An 18,951-nucleotide genomic window follows, 5' to 3' on the forward strand; every position below is an offset into this window, starting at 1 on the left:
GTCGAAGATTCTGTGCAATATCCTAGAAGACAGATGAAGATCCTGTGCCCAGCGTAGCCTCAGATTCCTGTTCTTGGCTGACAGGAGCGAAATGTGGTCTTTTGTTGTTGGAGCCGATCTGCCTCAAGATTCAGCATGGTGTACATTCTGTGATGCTTTTCTGCTCACCACAGCTGTAAAGAGTGGTTATTTGAGTTACCTAGCCTTCTTGTCAGGTCAAACCAGTATGGTCATTCTTCACTGATCTCTCTCATCAACAGGGTGTTTCTGCCTGGAGAACTTTTGTCCACTTGATGTTTTGTTTTATTTTTCCTAGAGACTGTTCAAACCAGCTCATTTGGTATGGTCAAAGTCACTGAGATAACTTTCTTGCCCATTCTAATGTTTGATGTAAACATTAACTGAAGCCTTTACCCATTGTGCTTACCCAGCTTTCACACATACTTTTAAGTAGATCATGATAAAAACCAAGGCATATAGCACTTCATTCATTCATTCATTCATCCATTTTTACTAACTGTTTTATCCTGGTCTGGCTGCTGTGGTTTTGTAGAACACTGTACCAAGGAACACTATGCACAAGGCAGGAATCACCAGTGCATATCAGGACACCATACACACACGTATTCACTCCTTGGGGCAATTTAGAGCACCGAGACCACCTGCATGTTTTTGGAAGGTGGTAAGAAACTGGATAACTTTTGACAAAACTCACATGGACATGGAGAGAACATGCGAAACTCTACACTGACAGAAACCTGAGCTGTGAGGTAAATATGGATCAGCAGGTGTACTGTATACACACACACAGCAGTCCTGTCACATTGCACCAGGCTCATCTGAATCACACTTCCTGAAATAATAAATCCTGCTTTGTGGTGGCTTCCGAGCTGTTTGTGATCAGGTCTGACTCTGGAGTGTGGTTTCAACTTTACAGTACAAACTTGTCTAGAGTAGGGGTGTGAATGTACATCAATGGGGTAGTACGCTGTGATAACCTGAATTATTTATACCACTATAGTGATATTCATGTGCACATCATGCACTAGTCTAAAATATCTCACAATAAATAACCTTTCTCAAGACAACCCATGAGAGACCCTCACAGTGATTGTCATGTTTGTCATGTCTATGGCTGAAGCTGGTTTCTTCCCAAGGTGCAGAAATGAGCAGTGGAGCTAGCCGGCCGCCCACACTGCCTCCCACACGCATGGGGCCCAGGCAGATAGCAGCGTCTCCTCACAATGAATCCTGTCACCGGCTACAGGAGTTAGAGCCTGCCATCAGCATTATCGCTGGTTGCCAATGGCAACCCAAAGCCTGTAAGACAGCTCTTTCTTCTCTTGTTCTTTCACTCTTTCTGATGCTGTTATGGGTCCTGTGCTGCTCCCCACGACTGCTGTTGACACCTCTGTCTGACACTGAACCTATTCAGCTCAGAAACACGTTGTATTTATAGATGCTGAGATCACATGTAATCCCTGCAGAGAACATATTCATGATGCACAGCATGGGCTGCAAGGCAATCAATAGTGAATCAGGTTTTAATTGATAAGCATTGTATTAACTCTTCACATCTTGTACGTTTTATATTTATGTTGTCAGTGGAACAGCACTGCCTGTGTAACATGAGTCATTTCAGAATATGACCTCTTTTAATTTAGTCTTTCACCCTCTAGTGGACATCACGGTGACTAGCAAACTCTAGACAAAACTAGTGTATGTAGATGATGAGGAAGCTTGGTACAAAATTGTCAGCTCAGATGTGAAAAGGTTTTGGCAACACTTTACTATAAGGTCCAGACATAATCATATAAAGATACATAAGTACTGCTTTCATAATGATAAATTAATACATGTACTGCTTCTTAAGAGAGTCAGGAGCTGATGAATAGTTGCAGTATATTAATTAACAGAATGAGTTAGCAGAATGAGCAAGATATCATTATTGACTATTATTATTATTATTATTATTATCATCATCATCATCATCATCATCACATTATCATTGTGTCTATTCATATATCACTCAGAGGATCTTATCCTATACACGTCATTATTTCCTGATATGCTTTGGATTAGGGCATGTGTTAATGCATCATTACAGAAGTGTTAATATATTTTTGTTTGATGGAATGATAGTGAAGAGATTACTAGGCTTTCTTTTTTATATATCTCAGGAGATTTTACACTTAGAATTCTCACTTGCATATTTTTAATTTCATTATCAACTTTGTCACATGTTTCTCCTAAAAGTCATATCGAATGAGATGGAAAAGAGATTTGAGATTTTTTTTTTTTCTGAAACAGACTCTGTTAGTTAGTTTACAGCGACAAATTTACTTTTTAAGTATTGGCCAGAGTTTCTCCAAATACAATTTAAAATCCTCGATAAAATATATTCTGATCATATTTTATATTTGATTATTAAACTTTCCCATACAAAAAAACAACATAATACAGAATTTAGTATATCAATATATATATTGATTAAAACAAATAATGTAGATAAAATGACTAATTTCCATAAACATCTTGAATAGCATATATTACTGACTATAATTTTACAAGGTGGTAGTTTTACATGTTCCAGGAAGCCCCTGCACTCTTCTCATGCTCCACTGACCTTCTTTCCTACGCATTCTTATGATTTTAATTGATTGAGATCTTCAGAGGATGAGCATCCCAGTGGGGCTTTTATCCTTCTGAGAAGGCTACAAAAGCCAAAGCCTGTCTGTAATAGGGTATTAAAGAGCACTCTTGGATCCCCATAAAAGCTTTGATTAGATCAAACAGAGGAGATGTGCAACCGAAAAGGGGGATTTCTGGCTTTGCTCTTTGTCTGTCTAACTCTCATTCTTTCTAAAATACACATCCATGTATTCACAGAGGAGCCTAAATTTCATTACATGACATGCTGCAAATTTCCAGAGGTGTTATTCAAATTCTATCCCACTCTCTAACCAAGCAATATTTCGTAGACTCCATGTCAGAGACAATGATTGCAGCACAATGACATCATTTTCAGTTGATGCTGCTCGGAGTGTTAGTCACATGTTGTCATGTGAACATTAAAATTGGAGCATTATGCTTCATCCAGACCTTGGAATGTTCTAAAATGTTCTAGTCTTACCAAATTTTTTATCTCTTCCACCCCTAACATTGAAGCTCCAAGGGGATAGACATGTAATGCTCATTAACGAAAATCCAATGTGCTCTGTTCCCGTTTTAAAGGGTTTGGGCAGTGTTTCGGTAGACTGGCGAGGATGGGGCTTTATTGGAGGGTGAATGTTTTTCAGCAACAGCAGGTCTATTCATTCTGTGCTCTTGTTCAGACGAGCTCACATGTGACCCCAAGAGCTTTCTTTTATGTAGTCTTTATGTTCTGCAAGAGGGGACTAAGCTGCTGACCTGCAGAATCTCATCAAGGACTTTATTTACAAGAAAGATTGTAAATCAGTTTCATGTTCTTTATTTCAGGCTTTCTGTAAGACACTAAAAAATATCAGTTATAGCAGTACTATGAACTGAATTTAGAACTACCGTGGAAAGTCAGAAAAATGACAGCAATGTAATCGAAGTCTGTTTCAGGGAGAAAATACAGTGATGATAGTTCAACCTGTCACAGACTTATGGGGAAAAGACAAACACCACCACGCACAATACACACCACTGGATAATGACACATACAGAGGCGCCCCTGAAAATAGATGTGCACTGGGCAGAAACTTAAGCAGAGAGAGAGAGAGAGAGAGAGAGAGAGAAACAGAGAGCTGTTCAGTGAGGGGTCCTGGGAGTGGGGTTCAGAGCAGGCAGCGTCCAGTCTGGCAGGAAGAGTTGTGTGTTCTCGGAGACGTGCCTGGAGTGGCCAAACCATGCTGAGTGTGGGGGAGAGAACCCCAACGCTGCTCCCAAGATGAAGGTGGAGAGGCAGGCTTCCTCCAAAGAGGCAGGAGTTTTTTCACTTTTCCAGAAACTGTGCATCCTCAACTTTTTCCTGGCAGGTAAGTACAGAAATACCTGCTCTGTCATATGAACCGGGGTCAAAACTTCAGCAGAGAAAAGGCAAAAAAAGACATAAAAAAGCTGCAAGTTGCTTTACAATTGGTGTGTGATGCCGCTTGCTTAATTTACGTATTTTAAACTACACAGATGATTTAACAACTTAACAGATGAAAACTTTTAGGTCATGAATTTGCTATGCATTCCTTGGCATAAGCTGAATAATGTCTCGTTTCAGAACAAAAGTTTGCACTTCAGCCAAAACACTTCAGCATCAAAACAATGTTATATAATTATTTATATAATTCCATCCATAATTAAATCAGCTGAAGAATTGTTTTTTGTAGATGCTGAATGTGTTATTTTTAGTGTTCTTGAGCAAGGTCAGCATGCTGAGACTCTGTAAGTTATGCTGTGTTTTGTGGACTAGATGGAGAAAGACATTAGGGGAAAGGAGGCTGTTTCATGCAGGAGAACATGTAGCAGTCGAAGCCTGGCTCCAAGCACTACTTTTGTGTCATTGTACTGTGTGTTGATTAGCAAAATCACTGAGCTGCTACTGTCTGCTAACCACCAATCACACAAGAGCATGGCTCTCACCCAGCTGGCCCTCACTGGACGAGGACAGGCCTACAATCCTGGCCTTTGTTAGCTCGCCTTGGCAAACTGTGAAAATCGAGGCCAGTTACCAAGGCAATGAAGACATGCCATGCTGACTCGCACTGCATAGTCGTTCTATGGCGGAGTAGAGGAACAGCCTTTGAACCTGCTGGAACATTCAGATGGCTTTGCTGCAATAAAATAATGGTTCAGCAGCTCTGTAAGCCTGGAGAGTATTTAGCCAACATGGCAGATCTGAAATTTGGCCCTGAATTATCTCTGTTTATTCAATCCAATTTGTACAAAGTTGCTGAGGTGACAGGAAGAGTGTTTTTTTTTTAATAAGGCGTGGCCATAAATTAATATATGAAGGTAATATTTTGAGGCTGTAAACTAAGAATGAAATTTCAAATTCAAATTGTATTGGTCTCACACACAAGCATACACAGTATGACGTGCAGTGAAATGTTTTTTACGACTGTACATGATATAAAAATGAAATTTACATAAACCAGAATTAGTTGTAGAAAAAGTAGAAAAAGGAAAAATAAAAAAATATATAATATAAAGGATAATAAGGATAGCCTGCGGCATCAGTATGGACTAAATCTGGAATAAAGTATGCAGTGCAATGCTGTGCAACGTCAGGCTGAGGTATTATATATATATATATATATATATATATATATATATATATATATATATATATATATATATATCCTTATATTCCTTGGTCTTACGCATTGTTATGAATGACTAAAAGAATTTGGCCTAAGTGTTACTTCATATTTATACCCCTGTGAAGCAGGAAGTCATGGTTGAACAATTTCCTCTTCCTAGTCATCCAGGTGTACTAATAAAATGTAAAATATTAATAGGAATATACATCAAATATATTTTTCCCATATGAATTCATAGGGGTGCCAATAATTGTTGCACACCTATATTTACCAAAGATATATTTTTTTGCATAAACCTGTGTTTTGTTTGCAATTGTTTGATATCCATGAGAGCAGAGTATTTTTGTGATTTTTTTAAACAAAAGATCAAATGGTTAAACAATAAAGACAAATTTTCACAGCTTTCTTTGCTCATATTTACAAGGTGTGATATTTAAGTGTAATATTATCAGTATTTTTTATCTTTAGTTTCCTGTGGCTAATTCAATTGATTTCTCTGTTTCACTCATTTTAAAATAAAATAGTTGCCAGAAGTTATGTACTTAGTTGCCATAGAAACCTCGATACATGAATTCATGACCACACCTTATCCTTAAAGGCATGTGTAGCGATTATCTTTTTCACATTATGAAACAGTATATATTACAGTGTTAAAGTGCTACAGTGACACCTAGCTGCTTGAGTTTACTGGAGCTCCTGTATCACCACCCGTGGGTATGGAGATGCAGTTGCTGTGTTTTGATGCTGTAAAGTCAGTAACTGACCTGGCTGTAGTTATAGCTAGTTTACACTATATGTATTTGTGGCAATCTTTTGAATCAGTTGACGTAAGAAATGTGGTGAGCTTTACTTAATACATAGTGAGTTCTGTATTCTTTCTTGTACTACATCCAGCTGTAAATCTTTATAAAGCTACATTGTATCCCTGCTGATTTAAGATTTACTGAGTTACACTTGTTAATTGTTTTACAGACCTCAGTTGTATTTAGAAATAAATACGTATAGGATGTAAGTGCAAGCAGACTATTTTTTTGATGATGGCAAACCACACATTTATTTGCCAACAGAAATAGATTAACATTTACGGTATTTGGCAGACGCCCTTATCCAGAGTGACTTGCAATTGTCTCATTTATACAACTGAGCAGTTGAGGGTTAAGGATCTTGCTCAGGGGCCCAGCAGTGGCAGCTTGGCAGTCACTGACCTTCTGAGCAGAAGTCCAATGTCTTAACCACTGAGCTACCAATTCCAATAGATATAAAGTAGAAATTCTTCTATTCTTCATCAGAGCTTTCCATCCAAAAGCACTATAGGAACGTTCACTGTAAAATTTACTCATTTTACATGGCCAAAATGTAATTGCTTCAGAGTCTCAGATGTGTTTGTCTGTAATGTGTACTGATGATTTGCACATTTTTTTAATGTAGGTTTTGCCCCAAACCAAACATTAAAACTTATTGCATTTCACTTGCATCAGATTGTTGCAGGTGTGCCACACTGAAATGCAATTACTGTACCTTTTACTTTTCAACTAATAATGAGTAGCCTGCCACAGACAAACCCTCTGTAAACGTAATAATTTTTTCCCTATTCAGGCCATTTTTCTTTTCTTATTTTCATTCTTCTCATCATAAAAGTGTTTTGTTGGAGAAGTTCTTTGAATGAAACATTTTCGAACTGATTTACTTTTAATAGTCTAATAATCCTTTTGAGCAAAGCAGCAGTACAGTTTTCAGAGCATGCTTGTTTGGGTATGCTTTTTTGACTTAAAGAACAACATGTGTCAGTATGTGCATTATTATGTGCATATTATTATAATTATTATGTGCATTATTATTCTATAAAGGATTATGGAGCTATTGGTGGAGCTGGCATGAATTTTCTGCTTATACAGTACATGTAGGAGCTGTTTGACTCTTATGCGGCAGGATATCATCTGTACAGTACATAGATTATAATTCATTACTGTCACCCATGTGTCTTGTTTTGTGCTTGCATTAAGTCGTCAATGGAGTGAACATCACCTGCCCATCCTCTATCATAAGAGGCACCCTAGGTGGCTCAGCCATGCTCTCCGTCAGCTACACCAGCACCAGCTCAGACAGGCCCGTCATCAAGTGGCAGCTGAAGAGGGACAAACCCATCACTGTGGTGCAGTCTATCGGCACTGACATCATTGGGAACTTGCGGAGTGAGTACCGTGGCCGCATCATGCTCTTCGACAACGGATCACTGCTGCTCAACTACCTGCAGTTGTCAGATGAGGGCGCCTACGAAGTGGAGATCTCCATCACTGATGACACCTTTACCGGAGAGAAACACATGAACCTCACTGTAGACGGTAAGCAGGGGTAGGAAGGGTTCCTTTCAGCATGTAGCTTTGCACTTACAGCTCCAACACAAACACACTGGTGCATATTTCAGGTCAGTTATCAGAAACTGCTGAAACAGCAGATGGTTAGCTCTGATTTTCTAAGAGTTGTATGCTGTTACTTGGTCAAAGTCAGAAAAGGCTTTCAAAACAGCAAAATAATAATAAATAAAATAAAATGTAATATGAATTAATGTTGCTTTGTGATAGGATATTTGGATGATTCCTTTACATTTGAATTTCATGAAAGTCATTCCACTTGTTGAAGTTGAAGATTGCAAAAAAAAAAAAACAAGTAGTGTTTTCCCAATTTTTAACTGCCCAATTTCGGTGAGCCTCTGCACACTGCAGCTTCAGATTCCTGTTCTTGGCTGACAGCAATGAAACCCATGTGGCTGTTGCTTATCCACCTCAAGTTTTGATGTGTTGCACATGCTTAGTGAGGTGCAAACATCTGAAACCACGCTGAAAATCTGGGATTTCTTTTTGACACTCTGATACTCCGATGTATTCGATCTAAAATGGATCATATTTTGCACAAACTCGTGGAGTCCATGCCAGATCGAATACACACTGTCATTAAAGTTCATAAGAAACTCTGAAATTCATGTAAATATTTCAAAGATTCTATTTTTCACTCAAGTTGTAATGCAAATTGTTACACACTCACCGTCCACGTTATTAGGAACACATGTACACCTGCATGTTTATGCAGATATCTAATCAGCCAATCATGTGGCAGCGAAGCAACAAAAAAAAATCATGCAGATACTAGCTAAGATGAGAGATTCAGGTAATGTTCATATTAAACATCAGAATGAAGAAAATGTGTGATCTCTGTGACTTTGATCATGACGTGGATGTTGGTACCAGATGGGCTGGTTTGAGTATTTCCGAAACTGCTGATCTCCTGGAAGTTTCACACACAACAGTCTTTACCTTTTAGACAGAATGGTGCAGAAAACAAAACACCTTGAGTGAGAGAGAGACAGTTCTGTGGGTGGAAATGCCTTGTCAATAAGAGAGGTCAGAGGAAAATGGCCAGATTGGTTCAAGCTGCTATAGTAACTCAAACTGAAAAGCATCTTAAAATGCATATGAACATCGAACATTGAGGTGGATGGGCTACAACAATAGGAGACTACATTGGGTTCCACTCCTGTATGCCAAGAACAGGAATCTGAGTTTATCATGGGTACAGGCTCACCAAAACTGGATAGTTGAAGACTGGAAAAAGACCAGCCTTCAATTGTATGTATATATGTGTGTATATATATATATATATATATATATATATATATATATATATATACACCCACACACAATAATAATATTGCATTGTCATGTAGTGTTTATCCTTGAGTTCACTATATGTACAAGACAAAAATTATATATCACTTGTTATGGAAACTGAAATAAACTGCTCAAAATTATTCCTGCTTACAAATTTTACGCAATGGATCAACCATGTTAAATATAATATTATACAACACAGCCACTGCAAAAATTTAAGTTCTCAGCATGAATATATTTGTGTCTTTCCTTGTCAGTTCCTTTGTCCAGGCCATTCGTGCACATGGTGGCTTCCTCTGTGCTGGAGCTTACTGAGCACTTTACATTGAACTGCACTCATGAAAGGGGCACAAAGCCTATTTATGGCTGGCTGAAGGGTGGGAAACCCCTGATCAATGACTCACGTCTGCTACTGTCACATGACCAGAAAGTTCTGACTATCTCCAGGGTGGTGATGTCAGACGATGATATCTACACCTGCACTGTGGAGAACCCCATCAGCAACATGAAGAGCATGCCTGTCAGACTCACAGTCTACAGTAGGTGCAGGGATTTGTTCTCGCTCCATAGTACATTTGAGTAATGAGATACTTGAAGGAAAATTGTATCCTTTTTTCCAATCTAATGTCTGTCTAACCTGTGTATCTTACCAAGGAGATTAGTTCTGATATATTTCCCAATGTGTTTTCTTCTCCAATGTAAGAAAACACATTGACTCAAAACATATTTTTAATGGAAGCCTAAGTTTAGCTGTTGAATGCTGTTAAACTTTTCAGTAAAGATTCTAGTATTTCTTATCAACCTCGTTCAATATAACACTCTAGTTCTGAATAACTTTCAAAGCAATACAGTATAAAGCCTATTTATAGTTTCTTTTTTCTAGTTGCTTTTCCCCCAAAAGTTCTGCGGTATCTATGCAATCAGGTACAAACTGTGGCACTTCTATTTGTATTTTGACCCAAGTATATTAGCTGTTTGCTAGCATTGTTCTTGTTTAGGTTAGCTGGGTTAGCCGATGCTGCCTTTCAGTTAAAGTTTCTTAACTGAGGCCTTTACATCTGTATGGAGCGCCTAACCTCAAATGTAGATGATGATTATGATGATTTCAATTATTTTAGTCATCGTAAGTGTGCAGTATAGAAATGCTCAAGCACACATTAGTTCAGCAAGTGCTAGTGAATTGGCTACAGTTTGCATGTCTATTGGTAACCATGTGCTTCTGTTTTTGATCTGTGATTATGAATGTCTAAAAATCTCCCCTCCAAAAGAGAAGCTTGAACCCTGAAAGCAAGAATTATACAAAGTTAGAGGTTAATCATGTGTAAATACTTTTGAACAAGGATTTTTTTTAAGTGCTATGCTCCTGAGTGGTGCAACTGAAAAGCGTCCACCTTATTTGTTGTGTCCTACCTCAAAACATAACATTATTGTCCAGAGATTGTGAGTTCAAATCCTAAAAATGCCAAGTCGGGTCCAAAAGAGCTAAAGTAGCCATGATCGATGGGTGGGAAGGATAGCATTCTCTCACTCCTCCATCAATCACAATGACACTAGCCAATCATGGGCACCTGTGAGATCATGTATGTGTAAGAGGATAGACAGCGCTTTCCTCTGTATGTTTTACACTGCCCTGCAATGCTTTGTGCGTCTCAGTGGAAGCATGTGTTAGCCTTAATGCATCCTGTTTGGTAGTTGTTTTATGATAGTGGAGAGCTGGCTGTTGGGTGTGAATTTGCCAAGTCCAAACTAGGAAGGAAATGGGGAGAAAATGTGTTTTGAATAAATGTTTATGGAAAGCAGACAAATCCAAAAGGCCAGAGTCAAAATCAAAGTCAAAAACATGCCAGGGTTCAGACGATCAGCAAACGGCCTAGTCTACACAAAGCAAACTATATAATAAACTCAGTCAAAACAATAATGGCATGCACACACATATAAAGACTTAGTAAAATCACTATTGATTAGCTGTAAGCTATGAGCAATACTTCAGAGCAGAGTTTTGATGTGTTAAACCTGTATGAGGAGAAGTCCAGGGAGTGAGAATGAAGTAACAAGTCATGTAATGGTTCAGATGATAGATGGGGATGATAAATGTGTGAAAATTATCCATGATAACTGTCTATACACCACTGATGGGATGGATAAAGTTTAGGTTGAAGTAAATCAAATTCAGTATATACAGTGCTAGTTCACAATTGCTTCACACTGTTATAGTATATGTTCACTATTGTGCACTCCATCAAGCATTGGTGACCTCAAAACCCAAACCTAATCTCATTTAAACTAGCTGCTATTGTCCGTGGATCCTAATACGGCTTGCTGAAAGTTCCTAGTGATGATTTTTGTCCCAGTGAAGCTTGGCTTACCAACTATTGCCTCTCCTTCCACCACTACCTCCTCCTCCTCATACACTACTACACAGTTAAGACACAGCAATAACCCAGTGGGGTTCTGCATTCTCTCTGCACCCACTGCCCTTTAAAAAACCCCAAGCACCACTATTCATTCCAGCTTTAACAAAACCTGTAAACAAACCCAGGCCGTCATCTCAGTTTGAGCTCTCAGCCTCATCTACACTCTTGTTTCTTTGGAGCACAATTTAAAGAGTTCACACTTTGTTTCATTTGAGAGGTATAATCGCTTTACTGTAGTGCTTCATACATGTATGTAGAGAGAGATGGATGAACAATGGCACATGTTTTTCAGCACGGGAGAACAGCACCATGACAACAGTGACCTTCCTGGTGTTTTATTTTTTTCTGTAGGACGGAGTTCTCTCTATATCATCCTTTCAACTGGTGGAATTTTCTTGCTCATAACCCTGGTGACGGTGTGTGCCTGCTGGAAGCCCTCCAAAAAGTAATCTCACGTTCTGAGTCACATTAAAGTAAAGTGTTGACAACAAACCTGCTAAAATGCTGAAACGTTACTGGCTTTATTTCACTGCTGCAGCAAATATGTGCTCTGTTTGCTTATTTGATATTAATAAAGCTCATCTTTTGATCTGTTTTTGTAGAAAAAGGCAACAGTCTGTCATGCAGAACAGGCAAAATGTGGAGCAGAGCAATGGCAATCATGAAGGTAACAGCTCAAGATTTCAATCTTTTTAAACAATTCTATTTCATGGGAAAATTAATTCTAAACATTCACGCATCCTGTAATGGTGGTGTAAAATATTTTATTTCAGTAACAATGCATTTATTTGTATATGCATTCATTTAAAAGAATGAAAACTTCATAAAAATAGTGTTTATAGGGTTACATGTCCCCTACACAGATCCTTCAAGACAACTCACATAAACCTACATTAATAAATGCTAATTCTAACAGGCTTCGGCTGTCATAAGTATTCCCTTTTACATATTTACATAATGGTAATAGGCTATAAATGTCTCACATAGCAAAATAAAAAAATAACTGTACTCAAGGATCAATGAAAATATACTTAACTCATTCATTACCCTAACATAAATATGAAATAAATAGTAATTATACAACAGTTTGGTCTGGTTTACTAATTTGATTTTACTGGGATGTTTCACTGTGTGTGTATCACTCCGCTCGTCTGTATTCGCCACGTAAACTTCCTCTTCCTAGTTCAAAACAGTTTCTACACTAGTGATAGTGACATCATCATGACAAACATGAAAACAATACTTTTCAGAAATGTAACTTTTGACTTTTAAAATATGAAGACTCATCAGATGAAGATGAAAAGGAAGAAGGGATGGCAATTTTAACAGAAGCACTTTCAGTGGGAATGTACAAATCAACATGAACTAGCTAGCCAGTTAGCTGATGTGTTATAAAGTGTGGCTTTTTTTGGGATCTATTTTCACTAACGGAGCAAAAATAAACCGAACACTCGGCCATATTGTGTCTGAAATGTCACTTACTCCATATTAATTTCTTGTTTAAAGAACTGATGTATAAAAGTAATATCGCACTCACAATTGTGTGGTTATACCGAATATCGGCAGGGCTGTGATTCAGTCGTAGGCACAAGCGACTCTACGGGTTCGTGCATATGACCAAATCACAGCCGTGCCGATATTCAGTATAACCGCACTCTTGCCTTTGTAATATTGCTTAAATGTACTTTACTTAGAACCATGTTTTACAGTGTAATTGTCAATGATACTTTCACTATACAGTATATCAGGTTTACGTGTTATTACACATACAGGGAACACTTCAGAGAATGTTTAGGAAGCACTCACTTTTCTTCATTTTTCTAAATTACAAATTATACCCAGAAGTAGGAAGTACAAATACTCTGCTACTGTACTTAAGATTTTAATGTTTTAAAATAACTGTCCTTTATGTACTTCATTTCAAAACAAAACTCTCTACTTCATACTCGCTGCCTATCTCTATAATCATAAATTTGTAAAGTCATAGTGTCTTTATATTACCAGATGGTTCAAGCTTCAATGATTCGATGTAAATTCCTAAAAAAAAAAAAACTTTGTTATGACTGCTACAATGAGAACTCATACCCATCACTGTAATCTTTCTATTACTATGTACAGTTTGCATTTTTCAATGCAGTTTGCATTGTGACAGATAGCTATTAGCATTCAGCTAGTTTGTATGGTCAGACTGTTCCTTCAAATCCTCCTGGGAAGTCCATATTTACGAGTGGGGAAGTCGTAATTACAATGTCAGGTGCGTTCCAGTCACTTTGCAAGATGGCGGTGTACATACTCTTAATTAACTAAAAGAACATACAGCAAGTTTTTTAACTTTACTTCTAGAAAATAAAGAACAACTAATGCGCATTTGCTTTGCTTTTTTTATGTTTTGGATCAATTTATGAAGCCACTGTAAATTTATTGTTACATATTATATAGTAATTGTACAACGCTATCATATGTTGTGCAGGCAATTAGCTTGTTTTATTGTAAATTAAAAAGCCTGACAATGACATGTCACTGCTAAATACTCATAAGTAGTATGGTTTATATTTTACTTGTATTATCTCTCTTTCTTTAAACAAAATGCCTGTGCAACACTGCAAATCCAACCATTTCTCTCCTATAGGTGCTTAAATGTAAACCAATTTGCTTGTATTTCAAAAACTTGCTGCATATACAAAACATAATAACTGAAATCAGCTTCTGAGACGAATAAACATTCAATTTAAAAAATTTACCATCAACTACAAACGGTGCATCCACTGATTCCACCATGTTTTCTTCCTGACATGCCCCCAACTCGGAAACTCTGAGCTCAAAGAAAATCCAGGGTTTCCCCACTCATAATTATGACTTTGTGACGGCTTTCAGGTGCATTCAACTCGTAAATACTATGTTTCACTTCAGCCTGGTTCGTGTTACTTAATACAGGTCAGGTTTTATGTCATCCTGACATTAAAACTATTACCAAATAAGCATTAACAATACATATCCTTACTTTTTAGTTGCAGTTGATATTGTGCCAGGAAGGAGCTACCATACTCGTAAAGGCCCAGGTGGCTTATATGTTCTGAAGGAAACAGTAAGTAAAAATGTCTTCCAGAATCGTTAGAGCCGAATTGCTTTACATTTTAAGAGTAAGGATGTAAGTGTAACTACACCACTTCCTTTAGGTTGGTTGTTTGTACTCTAATATTTTCTGTAGGACTTTTCAGAAGAACAAGACGAGGAGCCATGTAACTACATCCACCCTTTGGATCCACAAAGTCCACCTTGCTATCCCAGCACATTCTCCTCTCCAGATGCATATACCTACTCAGGAAGAAGATACCCTCGCACCCCTGTTCCCTCTCCTCCCACAACCCCGACTGCCACCATGGCCACCACATCTTCACAACATATGCGAAGCTTAACGCGAAAGCCCCACCCTTCGGCTGCAAGCCCCACCCCCTCAAACACGGAGGAGCAGTCGACTGTACACGAGACTAGCATTCACAGCCGCATTTAACCACCGAATCAAAGCACATAGTTAGAGATAGAAAGAGAGAGAGAGAGAGAGAGAGAGAGAGAGAGAGAGAGAGAGAGAGAGATGATATGTCTGAATGTGCATGTTAATGGGTAGCGGGCTTGGAAAACACACTGTGGCATTTCTGAAAACTACAGACTTTTCTGGGCTGAAATACTGTACATTTCCCGTTGGTATGTGTCTCTACCAAAAGTGGAGTTTTAACCTTTTAAATATGGCTACTCCTCAAAAGTGAAAACAAAGAAAATCACATTTAATTATTCTAATCTGACTCCAAGCAGACATTTTCTCAATCAGTATCTGAATTTATTAGGCTTATACTTAAGTCACTATAGTATGTAACTATCCAACAATTTGATAAAAGTGGGACAGTCACTACGGACCATATTCAGAGTTGAGTTTTGCACACATGCTGTAGTAAGGATTTGTTTAATAATGCCTTTGGATAACGGATTTCAGTAATGCAGACTTAAACCCATTTTTCTTGCATGACATGGAGTAATACAAAGAGGAGTAAATCCAGCACCACTGTCTGACCATTTGTTATAATTACAGTCATGTTGTGTTGGAATGTACACTACCGGTCAAAAGTTTGGAGATACTTGACTGAAATGTTTCTCATGATCTTAAAAACCATTTGATCTGAAGGTGTATGATTAAATGTATGAAATCGGTGTACAAAAATATAATCATGCCGACATATTCATTTCTTTCGTTAGAAAACTAACATTTTATTTACAAAAAAAGAATTATCTTTAAATGGATGACTTGGAGTGAAATATTCTGAAAAGCAGCCAATAAGAGTCCAGCGTAGGTGGGAACTCCTTTAATACTGTTTAAAAAGCATCTCAGGGTGATTGGTAGAAATCGGTTGAGAAAATGCCAAGAATACATTTCTGTAAATTGTAGGCGAAAAGGGGGTCTACTCTGAAGATGCTAAGATCAATTATTTTGATTTATTTTGGATTTTTTATCACAACATAATTCCCATAGTTCCATTTGTGTTACTCCAGAGTTTTGATGACTTTATTATTATTATAAAATGTGGGGGGAAAATAATAAAAATAAAGAATGAGCGTTTATAAACTTTTGACCAGTAGCGTATGTCTTGCACTGTAAATACACTCAAAAAACTATGGAATGCCATTTGAGACCAATATTAAATGCATAAATATGACACTATTAATTAATTAATGATGTTATCCCATTAAAATCTTTTAAAACTTTTTTTATATGGAGGAGAATGGAGTACACAGCATCTTTAATTAAAAAAAAACCCTACCCTCTCTTAGAAACGTCTACTACTTGATAAATCTGGCAACCTTGGAGATGTGAACTACTCTATATGGACACATGGCCCTCAGACCCATATGTGCTTTTTGAAGATCTTGTTCCAGATTTAGTCCCCACCTTGCTGTTATAATAACCTCCACAGTTCAGGGAAGGCCTTCCACAAGATTTTGAAGGGTTGAGGAAAGGTTTCTATGCTGGTCACTCAAGTTCTTCCACTCCAATCTTGACAAACCATATGTTCATGGAGCTTGCTTTGCCCAGGCACCTTTGTTATGCTGAAAGGTTTGGGCTCCTTTCCAGTGAAGGGAAATTGTAATGCTACAGAATACAGATATTCTGTACAATTGTGTGCTTCCAACTTTGTGGCAACAGTTTGGAGAAGATACACATATTGGTGTGATGGTCAGGTGCCCACATACGTTTGGCCATATAGTGTATAAGCAGATGATTTGTATAACCTGAATGCCACACCCAGAAAAAGCAGCTGTGTAAACTGTCTCAGAAAAATGTACAACGTCTCCCTTATAAATATCTACTCGCCAAATTTTGAATACAGCCCTGTGTGAGGATATCATACTTAGCTGATAAGTTTAGGCAGACTGACTGTTTTTATAGCTGTGTTTATAAAATTAGCTCCTTGCCAATGTGATGAAAAATTTTTTAATGATGACACAAAACGCAATTTTGCAAGAATTCAGCCACAGGTTTTCCCAGGCCGCCACACATACTGTATATCACTGGGAATATAAGGAAATAAATGTCTCACTGAAATCAAAAATATCCTATTACATATGGAAGTACCAGATAAAAGTGGGGGTTATGTTGTGAATTGGCTTCTGGTTCATTTATTGCTATGTTTCTAATTGTTTAAGAGCATGTTAATTGGAGCACATTCACTTTTCAATTCTTAAAGCAATATCAGACACCTAACATAGCAATAAACATTGAATAGTGGAATGGACAGTCGTTAAATAAATAAAACATGAGATGTTTGTGATATTTTATTAAGTGTCTGCTCAATACAAATGATGACCATCCCTTTACGAGCCACAAAACTCAGCTCAGCTATTTCTTTACCACACTTTGAAACCAACTTCTAACTAAAACCCAGCCTTATATAATGGCTACAAACTTGGTAAAGGAAAGTAATATTGTCTGGTGAGTCATCTTGTTTCTGGACGGCTTTCACTTTTTACAGTGTGGTTATTTAATCACTAGAAATCACAAATGGCAGCCCAATTCTCACTTATCATCATATTGTCTGCCACCTGAAATCCAATATTGGCATCGGGCCTCATTTATCATCACAGCACAGTTGTATAAATGTTTTCATAGGACAAACAAAAAATTCCTGCCAGATTTACAGAAAACGTACATATGTTGAAAAATGCCAATCACGCATAAACTACCAAGAATGTTCACGGCAGTTGATTTACATTTGTCATGACCACAATGCTCCAGAAAAGCTTTTAAAGAGCTGAAAATGACAAAATGACGATTAAGTGGCGAATGAGTACCTCTTAAACACAGCATTTGTTAAATCTCCAGTAATGCAGCTCGGCCACTGCAGCTACCACAGATATATTAATTCTTCCAACTTTAATAGGGTGACAGTACTTTTGTCCTAATTGAAAGGTTAGTCAAATTTGTTATTATTTTATGGATTTGTTTCATTTTACAGTCATTTCATAAAATTTTCAATAAGTTTGTGTGTAATTGAAATAAATTTGCTATTAGATTTTAAGCCTATCAGTTTACATCACATTAGTAAGTCTGCTTACACATAAATTTACACAACTCATGAACTGTCATAGGATACAAATGTTTTTAAGTAACTAGATTCTCATGAATACCAAATTTCTGGTGTAAATGTTCCTGTGAATTATTTACAAATACATTTGTTCATATCCAGCTAGATAAATGAGACCCATTTTAAATGAGACCCTTAGCCTATATTACTAAAATTATTTATCTATCTATCTATCTATCTATCTATAGATAGATAGATAGAAAGATAGACAGAAAGATAGGCAGACAGACAGACTGTAGCCATACATCAGTTTTGCTTTTAGGTGAGGTGCATCTCATTGTGATCATGCTACAGTGAGCAAGTGAGTACAGTGGTCCACTTAAACAAGTATACAGAGTAGGTATACAAACACATAAACACACACAGTGCTTGCGTGTGCATGTGTGTGTGTGTGTTTTAAACGACAGTGTGTGTGTGTGTATATATGTATATATATATATATATATATATATATATATATATATATATATATATATATATATATATATATATATATATATATATACACACCTGTGTCATAAACCATGCGAAAATGAACACCAGGTCATATACTCAATATTAAACACTAGAGGGCACCATTTTGTAAACAACAAAGTCTTTCTGTGTGAAAAGTTCGTTCTAGCTGGTCAGTTTTAACGGTTTCAGAGATATTTTGGACTCTCCTCTATTTATTGGAGAAAAAGTACTCTACACCACCAAAAGCCGCAGTTATCACTAACAGACTAATATCACAAAGTTTCACACTGCACAGAGGCACTAGACAAGGATGCCCATTCGCTCCATCCCTATTTGCCATTTTTATAGAACCATTAGTCGCAGAAATAAGACAAAATGTAAATATGAATGGGATCCAGACAGCAAACATAGAACACAAAATCAGCTTATATACTGATTATCATACCCTTCTTCCAAAAACCTAGAGAATCAATACAAGAACCTATTCACAAAGTCAAAAATT

The 18,951-nt window shown here is 37.4% G+C and overlaps 1 protein-coding gene across 1 annotated transcript; it reads left to right on the forward strand.

Moving 5' to 3' along the window:
• The first annotated feature begins 3,250 nt into the window (after nt 1-3,250).
• Nucleotides 3,251-17,820, forward strand: hepacama (hepatic and glial cell adhesion molecule a). The gene is made up of 7 exons (XM_053647156.1): nt 3,251-4,004; nt 7,286-7,624; nt 9,205-9,486; nt 11,713-11,806; nt 11,964-12,028; nt 14,370-14,446; nt 14,570-17,820. Exons 1-7 carry the CDS (start codon nt 3,917-3,919, stop codon nt 14,870-14,872), a joined length of 1,248 nt encoding a protein of 415 aa, XP_053503131.1. The 5' UTR covers nt 3,251-3,916; the 3' UTR covers nt 14,873-17,820.
• Nucleotides 17,821-18,951: the final 1,131 nt, after the last annotated feature.

Source organism: Ictalurus furcatus, chromosome 17 (genome assembly GCF_023375685.1).
Source record: "Ictalurus furcatus strain D&B chromosome 17, Billie_1.0, whole genome shotgun sequence".
Taxonomy (NCBI): domain Eukaryota; kingdom Metazoa; phylum Chordata; class Actinopteri; order Siluriformes; family Ictaluridae; genus Ictalurus; species Ictalurus furcatus.